Source organism: Gossypium raimondii, chromosome 5 (genome assembly GCF_025698545.1).
Source record: "Gossypium raimondii isolate GPD5lz chromosome 5, ASM2569854v1, whole genome shotgun sequence".
NCBI classification, from domain to species: domain Eukaryota; kingdom Viridiplantae; phylum Streptophyta; class Magnoliopsida; order Malvales; family Malvaceae; genus Gossypium; species Gossypium raimondii.
Genome location: NC_068569.1, coordinates 12,210,674 through 12,224,878, shown reverse-complemented (window position 1 = coordinate 12,224,878; position 14,205 = coordinate 12,210,674). Strand labels below are relative to the sequence as shown.

The 14,205-nt window shown below is 32.6% G+C and overlaps 2 protein-coding genes and 2 non-coding genes across 8 annotated transcripts; 1 reads left to right on the top strand and 3 right to left on the bottom strand.

Annotated features, from left to right (window-relative positions):
* Positions 1-3,403: 3,403 nt before the first annotated feature.
* Positions 3,404-5,363, bottom strand: LOC105769669 (60S ribosomal protein L32-1). The gene is made up of 4 exons (XM_012590443.2): positions 5,263-5,363; positions 5,007-5,117; positions 3,823-4,004; positions 3,404-3,730 (listed from the first exon to the last, which is right to left on the bottom strand). Exons 2-4 carry the CDS (start codon positions 5,094-5,096, stop codon positions 3,601-3,603), a joined length of 402 nt encoding a protein of 133 aa, XP_012445897.1. The 5' UTR covers positions 5,097-5,117; positions 5,263-5,363; the 3' UTR covers positions 3,404-3,600.
* On the bottom strand, positions 4,335-4,419 carry LOC128041480 (small nucleolar RNA Z196/R39/R59 family). Its single transcript, XR_008196500.1, has one exon. It is a non-coding gene; the product is annotated as a small nucleolar RNA Z196/R39/R59 family (small nucleolar RNA).
* Positions 4,498-4,574, bottom strand: LOC128041479 (small nucleolar RNA Z195/SNORD33/SNORD32 family). Its single transcript, XR_008196499.1, has one exon. It is a non-coding gene; the product is annotated as a small nucleolar RNA Z195/SNORD33/SNORD32 family (small nucleolar RNA).
* Positions 5,364-6,962: 1,599 nt separating the features above from the next.
* On the top strand, positions 6,963-12,906 carry LOC105768559 (protein MEI2-like 5). 5 transcript variants are annotated; one of them, XM_052631258.1, is made up of 13 exons: positions 6,963-7,260; positions 7,937-8,006; positions 8,090-8,230; positions 8,303-8,772; positions 9,159-9,317; positions 9,415-9,531; positions 9,629-9,780; positions 10,283-10,374; positions 10,451-11,396; positions 11,506-11,590; positions 11,691-11,759; positions 11,923-12,102; positions 12,228-12,366. In XM_052631258.1, the coding sequence occupies exons 2-13, from the start codon at positions 7,976-7,978 to the stop codon at positions 12,252-12,254; spliced, it is 2,469 nt and encodes an 822-aa protein (XP_052487218.1). In that variant the 5' UTR covers positions 6,963-7,260; positions 7,937-7,975; the 3' UTR covers positions 12,255-12,366. The 5 variants fall into 5 exon arrangements, with proteins under 5 accessions (XP_052487218.1, XP_052487219.1, XP_012443989.1 ...); XM_052631259.1 differs by having other exon boundaries at positions 6,964-7,260; positions 12,317-12,906; XM_012588535.2 differs by having other exon boundaries at positions 6,967-7,260; positions 7,962-8,006; positions 12,307-12,906.
* The last annotated feature ends 1,299 nt before the right edge of the window (positions 12,907-14,205 follow it).

The following is a 14,205-nucleotide window of genomic DNA, read 5'->3' as shown; positions in this document are numbered from 1 at the left end:
TTAAAACTTTAAAAAAAAGAAGAAAATTTATATTAAATGATTCAAAAAGAGAGAGAGAATGAAATGCATTGATGGATATAAAAGATAGATGAAGTTGGATATCCTTATGGGATATGGAATCGACAAAGTTATCTCCCTTAGTTTAGCTCGACTCATATTTTTAGTTCTTGGATTAGATTTTGGGATTGACATGTTTGGACTATCAAAGCTTGAAAGTTATTGATGACTTGTCTAGGTCGGGAAAAACAAGACGAATTTTTTTTCCTAGGTTTTTCATTTCATGAAAGATTTCACATTACATTGTTTTCTCTACTCAAAGATTAGATCTTTGTATATTTTTAAGATCATCAAAATTTAAAATAATTGTTTTGTAATAGTTTAAAAATTGTTAATTTTTTTGAGAGAAATTTAATTAAATAATATTATATTAATCTAAAATATGACACTTAGATGGTTGGATTTAAGCTAGCTTGAGTTTTTACCATATTCATGAAGGTGGCATTAGTTTAAAATGAGCACAACACAAATGGACATGGTGTTAACTCTTCTTCTTCAACAGGTTTTGGAGTCACATTTAGGAATATTTAAAAAAAATGAAGTTTTTTTAAATATTTTTCTTTTGAAATTTTTAGAATTAGAACTAAACTGACAAGTTTTATAAATATTGAGGGTTAAATTTGTTGAATTTTTAAAATTTTAGATCAAATTGATAGAATACGTAAATATTAAAGGGCTAAACTTGTTATTAGGCTTGAGCTTTCCATCACTCATCTAATAACAATAACCAGGAAAGTGACTAAAATATTTAGTTTAGCAAAATTGAGTGATTAAGTTAAAAAAATTAATAGTTGAGTGACTAAAAAGACATAGTTGGATGACTTTTTTTAAGTTACCCATAATTGATTATATTTTAAAATGTTTTATTTATTTGATGTTTAAAAATATTTTCAGTTTAAAATTTATATTTACATACAAATATTTATGCCTGAGGTATCTTTTATGAATATATAAAATAATCTTATTAAAATTATATATAAATATTTTTAAAATATTAATTTATTCAAAATGATACATGAAACTAAACACCAATATTGGTTTTGGCTTCCGTCTAATATTTCTATCCTCATTATTATCTAATACATATTTAATAAATGAATTCTATACATTTTATTGTAGGTGAGTTATGTATTGAATATGTTTAATACATCAATTAGTATTTAAGTTTAATATTTTTTAATTTGATATTTGGATTTTTTTTGTGATTTGTATTTGACAAATTTATATATTTTAATACCTAAAAACAATATTGTTTAATTTAAGTTTTAAGATTAAATTGATAAAATTAATTACTAATTTATTTAATAGTTGTATTCATTTTCAGATTTTAGAGATAATTTAATTAAGATTAATTATAATATTATTAGTTAATTATAAATTTTAACCAAATTATTCTAAAACCCAAATCCAACATTCTAAATATTTAACTTCAACTAAATATACGCGGGATAAAATATTAAAAGTATTACATTTAAAAAAGTGAATTAAGATTATTAAATGTTAATGGAAACTATATACTAACCCAAAAACCAACTACGTGTATGAAAAAATTGTAATTTCTTCAATATATTTATTTGTAAAAATAAAGCCAATCAAAAGCCTCCACGCTTGAAAGTTGACCCTGAAATATCTCCCGATAATGTGCCACCCTTGCTTACGCTGAGGCGCCAAAACATTTGTGTCCAGTCTCCCCCCAAACTATCTATCAGCAGCAAACAAAGCTTCCGCCTTGTTTCCAATCAAAGCGTACAGCAGCGTCAAAGCTTCCGTTAACTACGTTAAACTTAAGCTATTTCTTCTGCTTTTCAATACCTTTTTCTTTCGTAAATTTTTCGTTTCAATTCGAGAAATCAGTCAAATAACCATTTTTTTTTTCAAAATTTGATCTTGGAAGTGAAGATGTTGAATTGATATCTTTTGGGTAATCTGTCTGGTCAATCTAATGGGAAGCTCTGTGATGATCAACGTCCCATCGTCGCGCACTGATCAGACGGCGGAGAAGGAAGGCGGTGATTGGGATGGGTTGAATATCGAAACCTGTCTTTTAGATCTGAATCGGCAATGTCAGGGCCTAGGGCACGAGGTATCTCGATTGAACCGTTACAATTTAGAAAACAAAGATAAATTGATGTCTTTAAAGAGTAGGATTGAAGAATTTAACCAACGTGAAGTTCAATTAACTCGTGAAATTGAACAACTTGAACGGAAAGTTCTAATGTCGATGCTTCAGAAAGGGTTCAACGATGATGAACTGGAGAAATTCGGGGAAGTGAAAGAAATCAAAGGATGCGAGGATTTGAAAGAGAAAAAATTGGAACAAGAGTTTTTGGATTTAATGCTAGAAATAGGGAACATTAACGATAAATTTAAAGAAATCGGGATCGGAATTGAAGAAACCGAGAAATGTGAAAAAACCGAGGATTCTAAAGATTTAGACTCTGATCTTGCGGGTCAGCTCGTGAATCTGAGTCAACTAGTTTCGGATAAGAAAGAAAGAATGGGGAAGCTTGAAAATATGGGTAATGCGGTTGATAACGTGGAGTGGAGTGATGGTGATGTTGATGTTGAAAACGAAATAAAAAATGGCAATGTGAGTGACAATGGTGAAGAAGAAGAGATTGGAGCGCGAGAACTGTGCAAGGAAATTGAAATCTTGGAGGCGATGTTGGAGAGGGGAAGTTTTGAGTTGCTTGATCTGAAGACTGCGATGGAAGAAATCGAGGCCTTAAAAGGGTCAGAGAAGATGACAAGCGAGATGGAAGAGTTGGAATCTGGCTTGTGGGAGCTGAAGAGAGCTATTGCTGAGTTGAAAGGCAAGAAGAGCAAGGAGCATAAGTGTTGGGTCACGAAAGAGGACGGGAACCTCAACTGGGGTTCAATTATTGCCTCAGTTGGGGCCGCTGTTGTAGCCGTTACTGCCATGGTTTTCGTGGGGCGCGCAACGGGCGTGAAGTTTACAGCAGAGAGAGGAAACAAGCATAGAACCGGTTAGACTCTCTCACAATATTAAGCTTCTTTTCTTGTACCGAGTTTATGGCCATGTAGTAGAGAATCAGGTTGTAAATTCAAGTGACCTTTTGCATTTAGTTATGCCATTTATTCATTGCTACGGTTTGGATCCTTGCAGTTCTAAGTCATCAAATTGAAACCAATGCTGATTTACAATTAAGCTTACCAATGAACATCCTTGAAGCTATATCCGCTAAATTGCAGGGGGAGAAATTCGTTTTTAGATAATGTAGGGTTTTGTTTTATAGAGATTAATCCAGAAGTTCTATTTTTCAATTAAAGGTAGGGTCTAAAAATCACAAGGATTAAACCCAAACAAACCAAACTCGCATGCAAATTCGCACAAATGCATAACGTGTGCTTATAGATATGAGAATTCATGAAACATAGGTTGTAATTGTAGTCATAATTCCCGTGATACAAACAAAATCCCGGTTGAGAATGTTATCGCCACATCTAAAGCAACAAAATTACCAAAAATTTATAAGAAACGCAAACAAAGCTCAAAGATAAACATAAAAGACAAGCTTAATCTCATTCATCTTCTTGGCTGCGCAGCCTAGCAAGCTTGTTCGTAACAACAACATCAAGCTGGGCTGCCCGTTCCACAATCTCCTTTCTCTTCTTTGTTGAAACATCATGGGCAATCTCGGCACAATATGTCCTGCCAAGTAACAAAAACCAATTAAGGAAAACAAACATAAATGATATATATTAGACAAATTAATGATATACAGTACAATATGTATAGATTACCTGTTGTGCATCATTAACAGTTCAAGCTCTCCAACATTGTGCACGACAAATTTCTTAAAGCCATTTGGAAGATAGTGTCGGGTCTTCTTGTCTGAACCATAGCCAATATTGGGCATCAACGTACATCCCTTGAACTTTCTTCTGACACGAGAATCAATACCCTTTGGTCTACGCCAGTTTGTCTGTATAAGAACAAAAACGTGTTTCACCCTTAAAATGGGCAAGCATGGGAAGAAAAAAAAACAAAAAAGGGTTTGAAGGAAGAACTACAAGCAGATCAATGTGAGCAGGGATTTAGTAACAGAAAGCTTGTATGATAAAAAGAAGCTAACTGTGTCGCAAGACCTGTTCGAAATTTTATATCTGCCCCAAAAATGAAATGTCCAGCTATGCATACAAAAAACTGGACAACAGATACCACGGGCAACAGGCTTCAAGAGAAATTAAGCATGGTAGCTTAGAATAAGTAACATATTTAACAAATGTCTAGTGATTTTCTGAAAAAAAAGACCTACAATCTCAGCCGAAAGATGGTGATTATTTATATAATCATCACTGATAAATCAGGTTGATGATTTTTTTTCACCATGGATCACAAGGAAATGACAAACTAACAATTACAAAAGCCAAAATCAATTAAAACCGACCTAAATTTTGAAAATTTATATATACAAAAAGAGATCAGATGGTAGTGCATGTTGGTTTTCATCATTCAAATACAGAAATGATGGATATATATCATCACACCCCCTCGCATATTTTAAAACAAATCAAGCCTTTCAAAAAAATATAACTTAAAACTGCAGCAGAAAGAATGACAAATAAATGGGTCAGATTAAAAGTCGATTGATATCACCATCTTCCATCAATAGATGGAAGTAAGACTGGGTGTCAAACAACAATAATCACATCCACTTGCAAAATGAAAAATTAAAAACAACCCGAAGAATGATAAAAGGAAATAAACAAGACCCGTTATAATAAATAGATCAATTAGTCGACTGACACTGACTCCGCAGTTTGCAACTCAGAGTTCCTCTCAAAGATCCATCTTTCTAAGCACATTAACCCAAATTCAATATAACCCCCACGAAAACATGTTCTAGATCGAACTTCGGCAAACAGGTAAAAGCTGCTAAATACGAACGGAAAAATAAAATCAAATCAGAAAACTCGGAATATACCTTAACGGAGATTTTGCGGTCGCTCTGGGGTCTCTTGAACTTCTTGACCCTCTTCTTCACGATTTTCTTACTTAGAAGCGGCACCGCCATTTCTTCTTTTCCTCCTTACCTCTATCATTACCATAGACCAAAAAAGATATTTAAATTGCATGGAATAATTTACAAAATATCTGAAGAACCCCCACAAAAGGGTAAAATAATTTGCGAAATAACTGATGAACTCCAACAAATAATGGAGGAGTGTTGAGATGCTTACCCGAAAATTAGGGTTTTCGGTCGACCGTCCCAGATTTGCTGCCATGGAGTTGCGGCAGCTAATATATACAAGTTTTTCAGGGTGAAGGCTCTTAGGGTTTGTGTATTTTGGGTTTTGACCCAATTTTTAATTCCTCAAATGGGTTAAGGCATTCGGGTCCTATTGTTAGCCCAATTTGATTGGGCTTTCCAATTTTCATTCTAAAATAATAAAATTCAAAAATTATGGTCTTTGAACACTGTTTAATTTCCAAATTTCTATTTACAGCAGTGCCTACATACTTTGAAGTGATTAAAGTTTTGTATTGAAATATTAAGATTTAGAACTTGAGTTTTGACTATTATGTTTCCAGGCTTGGTACCAAATCAACAATTATGACATTGCTTGGTGACATTAATTAAAATATAATATTAAATATCAAAAGTTAATTAAATAATAAATTTTACTAGTATTACTTTTTTTTGTTTTTTATTTAAATATTTTTAAAAATATTATAATTTTGTGTGTGGAATTTATTTCTCATAAATTTCCAATACAATGCTTTCTCAAACCCTTTAAGGTTACTACTGACAAAATCAACATTAGACATTGACTATAAATTTTCTTATGGTGCTTCTTTAATGGTGAGAACTAGCGAATATTCATAAATGAAAGTATGAGTGTTAAAATGCCTAAAATAATATTGTTGAGAATATTTATTTTTTATCAATAAAAGAACAAATAAAGGGAAGATTAAATTTAATTTCCCCACTTTATATATTTAGTTCCAAATAAAAGAAAAAATGTTTTTTTAATCTAGAGGAAAACTAAAATTTCATCTTCTATATATTAGATTGATGACATAGCATTTTAAATACTTCATACCCGTACTTTAATTTATAAATAAAAATATCAAGAAAATGTTGCATTATATATAAATTTATACTACTATTTAATGCCTACCTTTTATAACACGCATCAAATATTTTCTACATTATTAGTGTAATGATTAAATAATCTTTTATTTTTATATTGTATAAAATATTAAATTTCAATTTTAGTTTTATAGATTTAAATTTTTACTTTTTTATTTAATTTTATATCTCAACGTTTATAATGTCACTAATTAATTTAAATATTTTATTTTAATTATGAATTTTAAAATTATCAACACTTTATTAATTATTTTTGTTAAATTTAAGCTTATTATGATATCATTTTTGTCAAATGGTTGTGAATTGAGTAATTTTTTAGAATGTCATAGTAATAAATTTAATAATTTTTTAATAATATTAATAATTAGATTTAAATTTTAAAATTAAAAAATAGAGGTTTGAATTCTTATATTCTAAAAAATTAAATTATTAAAATAAAAGTGAATAGATTAAATTATAAATATATAAATAATACAAAAGCTTCGAAGTATATTATAACTTTTAAATTTAAAATCTATAATGAGAAATATATATTTTAGGATATTTGAATAAGAAAACCTAATTTTTCATTGCAAATTGACTCTAAGCAGTATGACGTCATCATCCACATTCCCCACATTCCGAACAACTTCAATTCAATGATAATTCTGTAATTTAATCTCAAACTAGAGGTCAAAGACCAGGTTCATCAACTCTATCCACCCCACGTATAGTAAATTAGTAAGCTATTTGAGTATTTTTTTTAGCATTTTCCTCGTATAAAAAAGAAAGAAAGGTCTTTATGGATTCCAAAAACACATTTAAATACAGTTAAATCCCGTTTTCTCAAGTTCACAACACAGTTCCTCTCTCTCTCTCTCTCAGTCATTCTCTGCTCTTTTTAACTCCATTCGTCCAATCATCATCATTTCTCTTTTTCAATTTATTAAAAGTTAAAAAATCCCATTAAAAGTCTTTTAGAGAGAGAAGATCTTCACGTCACTCTGTTTTTGTATGTGATGATCGTGGCAGATATATATTTTTTCTTTCACTTAAAATCGGTTAATTCCTTTCCTAATTTGGCTGTAGTTACTCAAACATTCAGGTAATCTTCTCTATTATCTATTCACTCTTCTGGTGGATTTATTATTATTATATTTGAATTTTAGAAGTGCGGTTCAATTTACTGTTTGGTGGGCTTTTTCATTATTTCATTTAATTTTAATGTACTGATACCATTATTGGGTCAATGCGAACTAGGGTTAACTTTTTTTTTCTTTTTTGAGCGAGTTGAGTTTTCGTGTTTTAGTAACTTTTATAACAAGTTTTCTGTGTATTGCTTGGTTTTTGATTTTTTAGTTAAAAGTTATTGCTTATTTAATAATAACATTTGGGTTTTATTTTTCTAGGAGTTTTTGTATTTTTGGGTTTTTTTGTTAATCCTAATTGTGCCTAAGTTTTTTTTTTTTTTTTGTTTCTTTGTTAGAGTTGGTATGTCTTTTAGATGGTTATAAATTTGGAATTGGTATTTAGGTGTAATGATTTATGAAAATAGTTGGAAAATGTTACACTTTTGAATTTTACTGGAACTTGATTTCCGATTTGAAGTCTTGCAAATTGCAAAATATTTAGGCATAAAGCTTTGGATTTTACTTTATATTATTTATGCCATTGTATCCCCTGTCACGGTGTGGGTTCATTATGCAGGTCTTTATTCTGTACTTTTTCATCTTCCTCTCAGAATAATTTTGAGCTTTTGTGTTTCTTGCTGTTCTTGGTAGTATTCTATTTCCTTGTTCTTGGCAGAAAAAGGCAATGCTATGAAGCCGTCTGACGACCATTCAGCTTCAGGTAAATTTCTCAATTGTTCATTTTATGCTGTTATTCCGCGAAGTTTATATTCTCATTTGACGGTCTTGTTAATCATGGTGTAGATCATACTAAGATTCCAGTGGCAAATGAATCTAAGACAGTGGGAAGTGCATGGGGAATTTTTTCTGGTTCTGACATCCACCATGCCCCAAGTGATGCTACCCTTTTCTCTAGTTCATTGCCTGTTTTTCCACATGAGAAGTGTAAGTGTCATCTGTTCTTTAAAGACTATCTAATGTATTAAGAAAGTCTGACCTGATTTTGATTCTGCGCAGTGAACTTAAATGATACGGATCAGAGTTACCAATCTCTTGATGTTATCACATCTGATCTAAATAATCTCCATCAAGATGCGGAGGGCAATGCACCTCTGGGAGACATCAAAGCTAATGCACTTGGAAACTTGCTTCCTGATGATGAGAATGAACTTTTAGCAGGCATAATGGATGACTTTGACTTAAGTGGTTTGCCTAGTTCAGTTGAAGATTTGGAGGAGTGTGATCTTTTTGGTAGCGGAGGAGGCATGGAACTGGAAGTTGATCCACAAGAGAGTCTGACCATTGGCATGGCAAAAGTGAGTCTTGCTGATGCTGTTGTTGGAAATAGCGTACCCCATTATAGTCTTCCAAATGGTGTTGGAACCATTGCTGGGGAACATCCATATGGGGAACATCCTTCAAGGACATTATTTGTTCGGAACATAAATAGTAATGTCGAGGATTCAGAACTACGAGCTCTTTTTGAGGTAATTGAATCTTAAAATTCTTCTGATGATATGACCTTAGGGCTGCTAGTAAAATTGTATCCTGCTTTTCTAAACGTTTACATTATTTTGTTTCCTTTTTGACATATGCATTGCTAGAAAGAATACATTGCCTTTAGAACCAAAAATGTAGGTTTTAGATGCTGCAATTGACTATGTAATACCTTCCAGTTTTTGAGCTAAAAGTATTGCATGTATTTTAGAGTTAAACACGTCCCTTTAAATTCTGAAGTGTGAGTTTGAATTGTTGGACTGCTGTTGTTGATCCAAACCTGTTGTTTCTTAACTCCTATGAGGGTTTGAGAACTAATTCAAGTTACTTCCTATCTTTCTAATCTGAGTGCTATAATATTTCCCCCTTTTTGCAGCAATATGGTGATATTAGAACTCTGTACACTGCATGTAAACACCGAGGCTTTGTGATGATATCCTATTATGACATTCGTGCTGCTCGAACAGCTATGCGTGCATTACAGAACAAGCCATTAAGACGGAGAAAACTTGACATTCACTTTTCAATTCCTAAGGTCTAGAGCATTTTTTTAATCCCAATAATTTGTTTTATCAAATTGTTTTCGTTAATAACCGCCTCTCCATTTTACTTTTTTCTCCTAACCTCACCAGGATAATCCATCAGAGAAGGATATTAATCAAGGAACTTTGGTAGTTTTTAATTTGGACCCATCAGTTTCAAATGAAGATCTTCTTCAAATATTTGGGGTTTATGGCGAGGTTAAAGAGGTGATGCTTTTTCCTTATTCAAAATATTTTCCTTGCTTCTAACCTGAGGCTGCATGTTTAACCTTTCTGTAATGCTTTATTCATTGTGTAAAAGCAGATAAGGGAAACGCCACACAAAAGACACCATAAGTTCATTGAGTTTTATGATGTTAGAGCTGCAGAACAAGCTCTTAAGTCACTTAATAGAAGTGACATAGCTGGTAAACGAATTAAGCTTGAACCTAGTCGCCCTGGAGGAGCTCGTCGCAGGTGGGTATATCTTAGGCTTTATTCTTCTATTAATACTAATTTATAAAAATTTTAATATTTATTTATTTGATAATCATGTTTTCCATTTGAAATAAGTTCGTTGTCATTATGTTGGCACTATGAGAGCATTGGAGTGTGCATTTGTCTGAGTGTAACCTGATAGTGGCTTCTATTTATTCTTCTGGCACTTGGGCAAGAGAGCAAATCAGTTTCTGCATGTGTGCAATTTTGCTACAGTGTTAAATTTTTACATGTATGCATTGGTTGTAATTGGATGAGGTAAACTACTTAGATTATAAATTTAGGCCATCAAAGGGAACCAAAACAATGGGAACTACTTTAGTTATGGCCTTGCAGGACTGTGGTTACCTGGATCCTTAATCTTAGCTGCATCATGCTTGATCAACACACTCTCTATTCAAATTTGCTTGTTTGATTCCTTTCTTTGTTGTTTTTGGAAGTATGGCAATGATAAATTTTTATTATCTTTTTGAACTTCTAGCTTGATGCTGCACCTAAGTCAAGAGCTTGAACAAGAAGAGTCTCGGGGTTTTAGACATCAAGTTGATTCCCCAATGGCTAATTCTCCTCCAGGTAAGGCTATTTTACAGTCCTACGGACATACAGTTTGATTGTGTTTTGACTGAGGATGTTGCAATATTCCTGACAGGTAGCTGGGCACAGTTTAACAGTCCTATGGAACATAGCCCTATGCATTCTCTTAGTAAGTCCCCTGTTTTCAGGACCATGAGCCCGGCACCCAGTAACCATTTACCTGGTCTGGCTTCTATTCTGCTCCCTCAAGGGTCAAATTCCATAAAAGTTGCACCTATTGGCAGAGACCTAGGGAGGGGTGGTCATGTAGATTATTCATTTACCAGTACAAATTCAACCCATGAAACTGGATTCCAACTTTCCCATTCATTGCCAGAGCCAAAGTTGAGCCAATATAATGGAACAATAACTACTTTTGGTCCTTCAAATGGTTCCAGTATGGAAACATTATCTGGGTCACAGTTCCTTTGGGGAAATTCAAATTCATATACAGATCAAACCAACCCATCAGTCTGGCCAAAGTCATCTATGGGACATCCGTTTTCATCCAATGGAAAGGGACATGGCTTTCCATACTCAGGTCAGCAAGTGTCTTTCTCAGGCTCATCCCCCCACTATGGTCATCATCACATTGGGTCTGCTCCATCTGGTGTTCCTCTTGGAAGACACTTTGGTTTCTTCCCCAAATCATCAGATACTTCACTCACGAACCCTGCTGCCTTTGGAGGCCTAGGTGTAGGCCAGAATAATGGAGGTTTTATGGTTAATCGGGGTTCCCGTGCTGCTACTAGTTCAGGTATTAGCATTCCATGGAGTGTGTCTGAGAATAGTTCAAGTATGAGAATGATGTCTTCACCTAGGTTAAGTCCTGTATTTTTGGGCAATGGCCCATTCCAAGGACTACATAATAGTATGGAGGGGTTGGCTGAGAATGGACGGAGCAGACAAGTTGAAAATAATAACCAGCTTGATAACAAAAAGAAGTTTCAGCTGGACTTGGACAAAATTGTTAGTGGCGAAGATATTCGGACAACCCTAATGATAAAAAACATTCCAAATAAGTCAGTTCATCCTCTTTACTCTTCTGGTTCATGAATATTAAATGGCCATTTATATGTTTGAAATACTGATGTGGTAACTTGAAAATTTCTATTCCATAATGATCCTCAGATATACCTCAAAGATGTTGCTGGCAGCCATTGATGAAAATCACCAAGGAACTTATGATTTTCTCTATTTGCCCATTGATTTTAAGGTAATACTTTGATGTTGTGATAGGCAGTTTAGGCTGTCTTTATTAATTGTAGGAAAAAAAAATCAATTGCAACTGATAAATATTCCCATTTGCGGTGCAGAATAAGTGCAATGTGGGCTATGCCTTCATCAATATGCTCTCTCCTTCACACATTATTCCATTTTATGAGGTTATTTTTTTAGCTTATATGATGGGTGTGCTTAGGACTGTTTGGATTTAATGTATTCTCTCAATTAGAAAATTTGTGCTTACAATTGAAGAGAACGGCGAGCTTCTTACTGAAGACTCAGAATGTTTTCTTTGGATTAATTTATTTTAGCAACCTTATGCAGGCATTTAATGGAAAGAAATGGGAGAAGTTTAATAGTGAGAAAGTTGCTTCTTTGGCATATGCTCGAATCCAGGGAAAGGTGGCTCTTGTTGCCCATTTCCAGAATTCAAGCTTGATGAATGAAGATAAACGCTGTCGCCCAATTCTCTTTCACTCAGAAGGCCCAGATAATGGTGATCAGGTAGCATTAATATTTGTTGTTCTTTCAGCTGTATTATAACCCATACGTTGAAATTTCTTTGGCATGCATTTTATTCGTAGTACTTCCACCAAGTGACACCATTTTTTAATCTGCTCAACTAGCAGATGCTATCTTTTTCCATTCAAGACTAAGGCTGGTTATATACATGATGCATAATAATAACGATAATGGAGTTTTTGGTAGGGCATCACAGAGCAATTGCACTCCAGTTTGAATATTATCCGACAGCCAAATGGGTTGAATTCGGGTAATTCTTCAGGTGGCGCTAAAGACAAAGATGCTGATGTGGAGCCAGAAACTTCTTAACGGCTTATTAAGGAGATTGCCCTTGTACCAATTTCGTGAAGCTAGTGACAACTTTTCGTACATACTCAACTGTACAAACATAGGAAGAGATGAACTCACTATAACAGGATGCAGTTTTTGTGTAGTCTTAGAGCATTTGGACTTTGGTCAAATGCTGTAGGAGCATGGTTGTTTATGCATTTGAGAAGATGCTATTGGGTTCTGCGTGATTATTTGGGTTCTTTTTTGTGTTTAGGTGATCTGGAGTTGGATATATATATATATAATATTATGTAAAAAATGGATATATTTGCTATCAAGAGTTGAGGTTTTTGAGGGTTAAGATGTAACATGGTGCCATTTATAGGAAATTGTATAGTGCAAAAAGACATTTGTTAGTCACATATCTTAGTTTTCTATGAAATGGATGTAAATGACAAAATTAGACTGTGCAGTGCATCCTCGTTGAAAGTATGTTCTACATCTCATACGTTAAAACTCTTTTTGACATTTAATCTTTTTACTAGAAATATATATATATTAAATAAATGAATTACATTTTGGGTAATTATTTGATACATTGCTGGTGGAATTTTTAGATTTTACAAGTGAGTTGAGTGTGATAAGTGTCATATTTACCTATATAATTAATTTTTCTTTTCTATTACACTTTATAATACACTTGGTGAACTCTTAACCTCTTGTAAAGTTTAAAAACTCCACTTACAGTGTATCAAAATAGTTTTCCTTATATCTTATTATATTAATATTGATTAATTTTAATATGTATGACTAGAATTCAATTGCTAAAATGATTGAAATAGTAATTTTTATGATTATTTTTGTTTAGTTCATTATAGTAGGTTTAAATATGATTAACTTTAAATTTTATTTAGTCAATCAAGATTTTAATTATATAAAAAAAAGGCTTAATGATAAATTTGGTTACTAATGTTTGCATATTTTGTCAAAATTGTCTTAATTGTATTTTTGAGTTTTTTTGCCATCAACCTTTGCTCTTTTTTCAATATGTTTTTCTAATAAATTTAATGAGTAAATTTTAAAGTTTCAGTCTTTCTTTTCTTTCATACATTTGTTTATTGAGAAGTTTTTCTATTGAGTTAATTTTTTAGATAATTATGTTTATTTTCTTTAAATTAGGAGTTATTTTTTAATTTAATGTATTATTTATTTATTTTATTTTTTATATGTAATTATCTTATTGGGTTATCTAAATAATAAATTTTATCTCATTAAAATATTTCACATATGATATTCTATATCATCCCCATTTCATTCGATCTGTTAAAAAAGTATATTGAAAAAAAACAAAGGTTGATGGTAAAAAGATTCAAAAGTACAATTAGGGTCATTTTGACAAAATATGTAAGTATTAGTGACTAAATTTGTGATTAAGCCAAAAAAAATTATGGTAGTATTAAAGATGGTTAATGCTCATATTTTGAATGTTTTCAAAATGCAGGTACAATATTACATTGCAATCAATCAATCATTATTAATTGTTTGCAGTGCAACTTGTTCTTTATCTGGTAGCAAAACTCAACACGTCTTTTTCCACCTCTCTTCATACTTAAAGAAAAGAGAACATATTATATACACACACACTCCCACACGCATATCACCTCTCATACCAACATAGACGAAGTTGTGGTCCTTGTGGACAAGATGAGTGGAAGAGACCCTGGTAAAAATCAACATGGAGCCTTAATGAAAAGTTTGCGGCTTACCTTATTTGATAGAGGCTTTGGGGTGCAAGATCAAAGCTATTTGGTCCCC

What these genes read in the sequence shown, in the direction of transcription:
- LOC105768559 (XM_012588535.2), top strand. Translation starts at nt 7,976, where the DNA reads ATGAAGCCGTCTGACGACCATTCAGCTTCAG. An exon ending in AATGGCTAATTCTCCTCCAG is followed by an intron (nt 10,375 to 10,450) that starts GTAAGGCTATTT and finishes TATTCCTGACAG; the next exon opens with GTAGCTGGGCACAGTTTAAC. An exon ending in ATTTGCCCATTGATTTTAAG is followed by an intron (nt 11,591 to 11,690) that starts GTAATACTTTGA and finishes TTTGCGGTGCAG; the next exon opens with AATAAGTGCAATGTGGGCTA.
- LOC105769669 (XM_012590443.2), bottom strand. Translation starts at nt 5,096, where the DNA reads ATGGCGGTGCCGCTTCTAAGTAAGAAAATCGTGAAGAAGAGGGTCAAG. An exon ending in ACCGCAAAATCTCCGTTAAG is followed by an intron (nt 4,005 to 5,006) that starts GTATATTCCGAG and finishes GTTCTTATACAG; the next exon opens with ACAAACTGGCGTAGACCAAA. An exon ending in CTGTTAATGATGCACAACAG is followed by an intron (nt 3,731 to 3,822) that starts GTAATCTATACA and finishes GTTACTTGGCAG; the next exon opens with GACATATTGTGCCGAGATTG.